This window comes from Fukomys damarensis, unplaced genomic scaffold (genome assembly GCF_012274545.1).
Source record: "Fukomys damarensis isolate Sample0158 unplaced genomic scaffold, DMR_v1.0_HiC HiC_scaffold_24, whole genome shotgun sequence".
NCBI classification, from domain to species: domain Eukaryota; kingdom Metazoa; phylum Chordata; class Mammalia; order Rodentia; family Bathyergidae; genus Fukomys; species Fukomys damarensis.
Window position 1 is genome coordinate 16,923,737 of NW_022900936.1, and position 10,174 is coordinate 16,933,910.

General features: G+C 36.5%; 1 protein-coding gene across 1 annotated transcript in view; it reads right to left on the reverse strand.

Annotated features, from left to right (window-relative positions):
* Positions 1-10,174, reverse strand: part of Jam2 (junctional adhesion molecule 2) — a 44,248-nt gene that overhangs the window by 24,078 nt on the left and 9,996 nt on the right. The window contains exon 2 of the mRNA XM_033768055.1: positions 3,384-3,500. Coding sequence (XP_033623946.1) covers positions 3,384-3,500 — 117 coding nt within the window. The remainder of the gene's footprint in view (positions 1-3,383; positions 3,501-10,174) is intronic.

The following is a 10,174-nucleotide window of genomic DNA, read 5'->3' on the forward strand; positions in this document are numbered from 1 at the left end:
TTTTTTTTTTTTTTTTTTTTTTTTTTTTTTTGGTACCGGGGATCAAACTCGGGTCCTTGCCCTTGCAAGGCAGGCATAAATTTTTTTTTTTAAAAGCACTACATCCAAATTTTTAAAATGGTAAAATAACAGTACTCATCCTACTCAGTTGTTATAAAGGTTAAATGAGATGATGCATACTTGGTGCATGTTACCTTGCACACAGCATGTGTTTCAGAAATGGTTATTATTATTTTCACCCATGGGGAGCTTCTCTTTGGCTGCAAGTTTAATAGAAACGTGTACTTTACACAACCATAAATTTACCTATAAATCTCAAATTTGAACTAAAATGTTACCTCTGTTTTAAACACCGAAGAAAATGTCAACACAGTTCATTATGTTCTCAACCCAGGCACATTAAAACAGAAAATGTGCCAAGTTTCTTCTATTCAGGTGATAAATTCATTGCAAAAACATCTGTTTCATTTAGATTGAGAAGATAATCATTTAGAAAAAGCATAAGCAGGAACATGTAGTGAAATAATCACTTGTAGGAATAAGAGATCATTATGAATTTTAATCTCTCTAGGATGCTGTACTGCTATCTTTTGATTTTATTCTCTGAGTGCAAGTTAAAAATCCTCCATAATAGGAAAAGAATTGATCCCAACAAAGCAGTTCTGAAGAATTAGCAGAAATTACTTCTGAGAAAAAATTCTTGCTATTAAGTAAACTCTGATGAACAGCTTTCAGGGTTGGACACACTGCACCGGGCCGTTCATGTCCTTTACAAGCCCGGCAGAGCTGTCCTGATGGCTTTTGGCACCACTCTGGGAAGTGGCACAGACCAGCAGCACTGAAAAAAGGAATCAATTCACACATTTTTGACATTGGAGAAACAAGAGACTAACAACTGAATGAAATTATTAGGATGCACATATGTACATATGCAAATCACAAAACATTATAAACTTTAATAGAATTAAATTACTGTGTAAAATATTATAAAAGTAAAATATGAAAGAAGGTAGAAATTTATTTTTGCTTTATGGAGAGTCAAGTTGGAATAACCTGGCACAAATAAATTGGAATTAAAGTGAAATTATCAATTAAAAATCACTGAGATTAAACAACAATTACCAAACACTTATCTGGGGGGCCAGCATAGGGGGAGTAAACCCAAGTCCTTGAACCTGCTAAGCACATACCCGCTAGTACTGAGCTATATCCCCAGCCCTGAAACTAACATTTGATTGCTATAAATTACAGAGGACTTTCTACATTAAAAATAAAACATGTTAAAAAGTAATGTAACTGGAAAAAAAAAAAAGAAAAGGGCCGGGGATTTAGCTCAGCAGTTCGGGGGCCTGCCTCGCAAGCGCAAGGACCCGGTACCAAAAAAAAAAAAAAAGTAATGTAACTGGGTACAGGTTTCATTTCAGAGTGGTAGAAATGCTCTGGATCTAGGGAGAGGTGCTTGTTGCATAATATGGTGAGTATACTAAATGCCACTAAATCGTTCATTTTAAAATGATAGATTTTATATAATATGAATTGTACCTCGTATATGTTTTTAAAGTAGGGTAAGACTAAAGCATGTGATAATTTTGATATCCTAATTCAGACATGACCATGCAGAGGGATGTACACCCAAGCCTGGCCCAGCTGCAGAACCTCCAGTGAGAAGTAGGAAAACCCTGCACTTCCTTTGTCTCTCAGGGACATTCTGCTCCATTTTCCTCTCCTACTGTGCTGTTCTTTCAGCCTTTCCAGGCTCCTTTCTGGCATCTGGCCCGGCCCTGTTTATCCTCCCGTTAAACACTTCATAGTCCAAATTACTCCCAAATGTTAATCTCCTCTTCCCACCTCTCCCAATTAAAGCTAACCCACAATAAAATGTGTCTCATGAGTTAAATCATATAAACTATCAGAACTTCAAAGGACCTAGTGAACCTAAATAATTATTTACATGATTTATTATGAAGTGATTTGTCATGTTTAAGTGATGGATTTATTCTTATTTTAGCACAGTTTTACTTCAGGAATGCACATAGCACTTACTGTGTACTAGGAACAATTTGTAAGAACTAGCCAGGCATGGTGGTGCTTGCCTGTAATCCCAGCACTTGGGAGGCTGAGGCAGGAGGACCGCTGCTGTGAGTTCGAGACCAGCATGGGCTACATAGTGAGTTCCAGGTCAGTCTCAACTACACAGTGAGACCCTGACTCAAAAAACAAAAAAACAAAAAAGAAAGTAAGAACTATACAAATATTACTTAATTCCCTACATCAGTCTTCTTTAATCTTTGTCTCTTTCTTTCTAACCTATTAGCCTAAATTTGGGAACTGAAAACATATTTGAAGATGAGAACTGAGACATTCCAGTCATGGAATCTGGTTATTAAGTTTACAGTCTCTAGCCGAAATAAGTGTTAAATGTAAAGATGACAGTTATCCTGGTTGCTATGTATTATTCATTGTATTTTGAGTAAAACATCTTTTGGAAAGGGTGTCAATATTTGAAGTAAACTCACAAAAGACTTTACACAGTACTTTTTTGTTCATTAGTTCCCTTCAATATTTTTTTTTGGTCATTTCTGTTTTATGAGACAGGGTCTTGCTGAATAGTTCAAACTGACCTTGAACTCACTGTGCAGCCCAAGCTAGCCTCAAACTGTGGCAATCCTCCTGCCTCAGCCTCCTGAGTGCTGAGATTACAGGAGTGTACCACTGTGCCCAATAACTTCCATTAACTGTGGCAAAATACATTTAACTAAAATTTATCATCTTAATCATTTTTAAAGAACACTAAGTATATTCACAATGTTGCGCATTTAGCAATTTCCAGAATTGTTTCAGCTTACAAAACTTAAACTTTATACCCATTAACAAACTCTCCTAAAAATATTTTTAAGGTGCTACAACTGCCAGCTCAAATTAGGATACATTAACGTCACCTCAAATGCTTACAGTGGGATCAAGGTATTATTTTCATTTACCATTTTTTTTTTTTTTTTTGTACCAGGGATCGAACTCAGGTCCTTGCACTTGCAAAGCAAGTGCAGGAACCACTGAGCTAAATCCCCAGCCCCTTCACTTACCATCTTTAACTAATGAGAAACTTTTAAAGATCTCTATCTCCCTGTTTCAAAAATTTTCTTCACGGGAGATACTTTACATAAGAGAAGACCTATGTATATCTAGCCTTTTATTGATTGTCCAAAATATCCACTGATATGAAGAAACAGTTGTCAAGATGGAATCAACATAGAGCATTTCAGGCAAAATAATTAGTGTGGGGTGAGGCAGAAGACCCTAACAAACAGAAATATAGTTTCACTTTTGTCATTCTCATGAGGTATTTAAACAATGCGGCCCATAAAATTGGTAAGACACTATACCTTGGTACTCTATTGCTGTGACCACTTGATGACGTTTGGGGGCAGATAATCCATAATAGGCCTTATGATCTGAAAGATTAAAAGAGATAGGATCATTACAATAGTACAAGAGTCTATCTTAAAATATTTGTATGGGATACAACATTCAAGAAAACTAGCCTAACTTGGGGAACAGGTTTATGTACTTCATAACACATAAGTTTGAAGTACCAAAATGGGAAAATCAAACTACGTGTGTCACTAACATTTTAAGTATCGTGGCTTGGCCTTTAAGCACTTCCCTTAGTACAACCAATGGATGTTTTCTAGCCCCACCACAGATAACACACTCTCACCAGCCCTGAAAACAAGAACTTACTTCCTTAATATGAAACTTTGGTGTCTGTCTGTCCTTCCATCCATCCATCCAGAAACTGCTTTTCTGATTTAACTATTCCTTTCTATATAATATTTTATCCTGACACTGACTCAATTACCACTTATTTTCCAAAAGGTAATAAATCTATATCTTCAGCTATAGATAACACACTCTCACCAGCCCTGAAAACAAGAACTTACTTCCTTAATATGAAACTTTGGTGTCTGTCTGTCCTTCCATCCATCCATCCAGAAACTGCTTTTCTGATTTAACTATTCCTTTCTATATAATATTTTATCCTGACACTGACTCAATTACCACTTATTTTCCAAAAGGTAATAAATCTATATCTTCAGCTATAATTTGTTCCCTGAGATTAAATCCATACCCACGCACACACACACACACACACACACACACACATGATGCATCCACCCCTCCTCCATTCACCTATGTCTCCAATCTTCTATATAATATTTTATCCTGACACTGACTCAATTACCACTTATTTTCCAAAAGGTAATAAATCTATATCTTCAGCTATAATTTGTTCCCTGAGATTAAATCCATACCCACGCACACACACACACACACACACACACACACACATGATGCATCCACCCCTCCTCCATTCACTTATCAGTCTCCAATCTATGGAAGGAGACTTGTGTGTCATCCAGAAAAATGTCTTGAAATATATGTCCTTTTCTCCTTTGTCCTCTTGCACCTTCCTTAGCACTTTTTGCCTCAAGGAGGGCATCTAGAGAGCCAAAACCCATGCCATATTTTAAAACTCTGGTCAACATTTAAGATAAACCATTTTGACTAAAATATACCTGTTCCCCAGATTTAAGGTAGAGAGGAGAAGGGAGCTGGAGAATGCACGCCTTGGTGGGCTACTGAGAAAGAACAATAATAGGTAATGTTTAAAGCACTTAGGTATCAGGCAACACCCCCAGTGCTTCACAAATACTAACTCATTTAACTTTTACAAGAACTTTCCTTCAGGATACCATTTAGAGCCAAATTTTTTCAGGTGGGAACACTGAAGCATACAGAGAATAAGAAACTTGGCCAAGGTTATACAAATAATAAATGGCGGAGCTAGGTTTGAATTCAGCCAATCTGTACCCAAAGCCCACATGGTCAATTACAATATTGTCCTATCCTGGGCACCACACTCAGTTTCCCTCCAACTGAACTATGAGCAAGGATTGCCGATGAGCAAAGATGCCAGGAAGAATGGTCCATGGATCGAAAGGACATAAAAGGTTGAAAAATTGGTTACAATGAAGGCAACAGACTGGCTCTGGAATGCAACAGGGAGGTGGAAACAAAGAGGCTGTGACTAGGGAATCTCAGAGGCGAGGAGACCAAGGTTTCTCAATCTTGATACTATTGAGTCTGAGGGTTCAATCATCCCTGGTGGGAGGCTTCTGTGCCTGCATAATATTTTGCAGTACTCCAGGCTTCTCCATGTAGATGCTGGTAGCACCACCCACTCCCAAATCACAACATCTACAAATATCTCTGGACGTTGGCAAATTAATGTCTCTGAGGGTTGGGCATGAAAAGCACTACTGTTCTACACTTCTGGTTAGGCTAGTTTGAAGAACCAGTCTAGAAATAAAACAACAGACTAAAAGAAAGAAAAGAACAAGCTCAAGGAGTTTGAAACTTCCTCTAGTCAGACTAACCCAACTAGGAGATAAAATATTTCATGAGATAGCATTTTCTTTAACTTATTCGTCTATAGTATATCAATGTGAAAATTAGACTTTATCATTCCTAAAGGACAAGCCAGGACAGAAATTAAAACTCAGTGTGTAATTAAAACTCTCAAAAGTCTGTAGTTCTTACATGCCCAGCTCCCTTGTCTGACCACTCAGGTTCTGTATCTCTCAACTGCACCCATCATTGTTAGAGAAACTGGTAACCCTGGTGCTGACATGGAGAATGTAGGACTGAACTGATTTTTGTTAGTAACAGCTGCAAGTATGTTTGTAGAAGACAGTGGCCCATCCTACAGAGGAGTCAGGGCCAAAAAAAAAAAAAGTAATTTAGAAATAATTATTTTGCTTCTCTATTTCAAGAACCAAGAAAAGAGTGCAAGCGAATCTCTTTCAATAAACTTTCCCCCATTTTCCATACAATTCTGTCATATGGCAGCTATTCTTGCATCTTCTTCAACACATTTCTGAAATCTCCTACCCCTGCCCCCTGATACCCTTCTTTTGCACCTTCTGCTCTCTTCCCCTAATTTTTTGCGGAGCCCAAAAGCCCAGTCTAGATCTTCAGAGAGCAGAGAAGGGTCGAGACTATGTTGGCCAAGCCAGAATCTGCAGAAGTGAATGGAGGAAATGACAGAATTGTATTTGTTCTTATCCTACTTTTAGTGACAAAGGCTCCAGACATTTTTGCAGAATTATAATTCCACAACATTATTCTGTGAAACTTTAAAAGACACTTTGGAAAAGTCTGTTTCCCTCACTAATAATGTGTGACTGAATATAATTACAGATGTACTAGTTATGGCGATAGCTCTTATGATTTTGAAGTACTTCAATATACATGTTTCAGACCAAACAATGAAAACATATTCCCTGGAAACCAGTCGAGAGGAAAATCTGGGCAAAAAAGGCAAAAGTAATCTTTGTTCTCTCCACATTATCATATCTTTGAACTTTTCAAACATCATGCTGCCTACTGAGAATATTTATTTTCTTTAGTAGGCCTCATTTTTCCTCATTTGAGCCAAACTTTGGTACATTTGAGATTAGAAAATTTAGGAGGTAGGTTTCAGGAATCATTGAGAAAATCTTTTCCCTCTTTCTCAATTCTGATTTTCCATTTGCTAAAATTTCTTTTGAGAAATGTTTTAAATACTTCAAAAATCACTAGAAATGCTATGGAAAACGACATAGAATTTGAGAGATTGTATTTATTCACTATAAATTTTACAAACATATATGTGAACAGAAAAAAAAAATGCTTCCCAGACACTAAAAATTTTGAATTGACAAAGCTCTAAAAGAGGGTTTTTGATTTTGGATATGTTTTATTTACTAATTTTTAACTGATAAATAAAAGCACAGAAATAGTACGTTAGTAGGGTACCATACAATGTATATGTGTAATGTCTAACAGGCTAAACATGTGTCTTATCAAACATTGCTTTATGATAACAACTTGCAAATTCTTTTCTTCTGGCATTTTTGAAATACATGGCACTTTACTGTTGTCTACAGTCACCTCGTTGGTAATAGTACACCAGAACTTCTTACTCCTAACTGCATCTCAGTACCCATTAATCAACCTTTCCCCCTTCCTCCCCTCCTCTGCTGTCCCCAGCCTCTGGTGACCACCATTCTACTCTGACCTTCCACAAGAACTGCTAGGCTTGGTCTGTCCATGACCTGGTTAATGGATGCATTGCCTAATTCCAAGCTGAGTCTTAGCAGATACAAAGGCAGCCCTCAGCAAAAACATGCCGCTTCTTAAGGTAACTAAAGATCCGAAGTAGGCTGTGCTGTCCGCCCAGATGCAGGTTGTGCTGCATCTCTGAGCAGACAGAACACAGACCGGGATGTTACAGAAGAGAGATAGGTTTACAGAGTGCAGCGGGACATCTTCCTTGCTACAAGTCACCTGATAGTATCCATACATCTGCCTTGACTGCTGCATGGACTGTGACCACGCTCCAACTCCTGTACATGCCAGACATTCCCGACCCTTTCCCCAGTCCCCTATAAAGCTCCTTGCTTCTTCTTCTTCTTTTTTTTTTTTTTTTTTTTTTATTCTTTGTTGTTTTTTTTTTTTTTTTTTTTTTTTTTTTTTTTGATCATCATTGATGGCCTCTTGTTGACCTGCACCAGGTGAATAAAATCTGTGCTTCATTGCCTTCCACTATCCTTTTTCTGGTGGTCTCATTCCTCTGCTGTTTGTCACAAGAACAACTTTTTTAGACTCCACATATGAGTTTTGTTTTGTTTGGTTTGGTTTGGTTTTTTGAGACAGGGTCTCACTATGTAGTTGAGACTGACCTGGAACTCACTCTGGAGCCCAGGCTGGTCTCGAACTCACAGTGATCCTCCTGCCTCAGCCTCCCAAGTGGTACGATTATAGGCGTGTGCCACCACGCCGGGCTAGATTCCACATATGAGTAAGATCAGATGGTATTTGTCTTTCTGTGCCTGGCTAATGTCACTTGAAATGACATCCTCCAGTTCCATCCGTGTTTCACAAATAAGAGGATTTCACTTTTTATGGCCAAATAGAATTCTACTGTGTATATGTTCCATATTTTCTTTATCTTCAGTTGACAGACACTTGAGTTGTTGGCATTTCTTGACTATTGTAAATGGTACAACTGTAAATGTGGGAATGCAGATGACTCACTGATACACAGATTTAATTTTTTTATATATACCTAGCATTAAAAGGGATTAATTTTAATAAGTTAATGAACAGGTAGTATTTGTCAATAGTTGAAAATTTACTTTTGTGATTTTAAGCATCTGTTCTTCTTGCCTCTAATTCTGTTTAAGGGTTTGCTTATAAATTGAATAAAGATATTTTAAAATGTATGGTCACTTGTGTACAACTTATTTAAATAGAAAATTCTTAATCTTAAGAGTAAAAAAATCTATTTATTGTAAGACTTCTACCTTGTTTCAGGCTTCCTAGTCTTAAAGTTCACTTTTTAAAAAATCATACCTAATAACTCTTTTTATGAAAACAAATTGTTAGATTTTATATCATTTCACTAACAGATGTTATGAACAGCCTTTGTTGGCTGCTTTCTCAAACCAATTTTTTTCTTCACTTTTCTAGAAAAAACTAAATAGGAAAATAAACAAAAGGATTGTCATGTAGGCTCAATGTTGAGGTTAACAATTGTTTTAAAATTAGGTACAAACATCTTTAACAGTTATGGATATATTCCAAAATCACTGGCGGAAGTTCATAAAATGAGGTGAAGATGATTATTTCCATAACTGCTAACAACTGCAATAATTCCTACTCAAATAACACTGTTTCTTTACCCTCAATTTAAAAAATAAAATTTCTTATATTTTTCTACTACTTATCTAATATAATCTGATTTTGTTAAGAGTATTTATTTTAAAGTCACAAGTGTAAATACCAAATAGTTTCTCTGGTGTGAAAAATTATAATTGTAAATAAGATCCTAATGACTTAATTGACAATATGAAATTGGAAGAAAGGGGCTAAAGGTGTAGGAGAAGTGGGAAGGGTAGGGGAAAGGAAATAAGGTAAAAGAAAAAAATATGAGAAAATGAAAAAATGGAAATAAACTTTTTGTAAATAGGGAATGGAGAAAAAAAAAAAAGCTGGGGATTTAGCTCAGTGGTTCTGCTGCCTGCCTTGAAAGCACAAGGACATGAGTTCTATCTCCGGTGCCAAAAATAAATAAATAAATAAATACATAGGGAAGGGAGGAGAGTGTTAAAGGAGGGCAGGGGAATGGGAAAAAAATGAGAACCAAAATCTGTCATGCAATAGTACAAGAGCCCAATGATGAATGTAACTGTACTGTATACCTAAAATGTACCAATAAACTCAATGAGAAAAAAAAAAGCTTATTTTAGCTGGGCGTGGTGGCACATGCCTGAAATCCCATCACTCGGGAGGCTGAGGCAGGAGGATCACTGTGAGTTCAAGACCAGCCTGGGCTACATAGTGAGTTCCAGGTCAGTCTCAAGTACATAGTGAGACCCTGTCTCAAAGAAACAAACAAACTTATTTTACACAATTTTTAAATTACTATAAAATATTGTTTAAATTAATATTTTAATTGGAAAATCAAAGTGTCATAGAGATTTTTATTTTAAAATACAGTACTTACAGTGTCATGTATAAAAACTATGAACATGAAGGTTTTCAGTTTTTGGCCATTCAATATGATGTTGGCTGATGGCTTTTCATAGATAGCCTTTATTAAATTGAGGTATAGACCATCTATTCCAATTTTTTTGCAGGGTTTTTATCATGAATAGGTGTTGAATTTTATAAACGCTTTTTCTGCATCTATTGAGAGGATCATATGGTTTTTGTCCTTGACTTTGTTAATATAATGTATTACATTTATTGACTTTTGTATGTTGAACCACCCTTGCATCTCTGGAGTAAATCTGACTTGGTCAGGATGGATGATCTTCTTAATAATCCTCTGTATTCTGTTTGCTAGTATCTTATTAAGGATTTTTGCATCTATATTCATTAAGGAGATTGGTCTGTAGTTCTCCTTTTTAGTTGTATCTTTCCCTGGTTTGGGAATAAATGTGATACTTGCTTCCAGGAATGAATTTGGAAGTATAGCTTCTCTTTCAATTTCATTGAAAAGTTTGAAGAGTAATGGTAGTAGTTCTTCTCTAAATGTCTTGTAAAATTCAGCAGTGAATCCATCAGG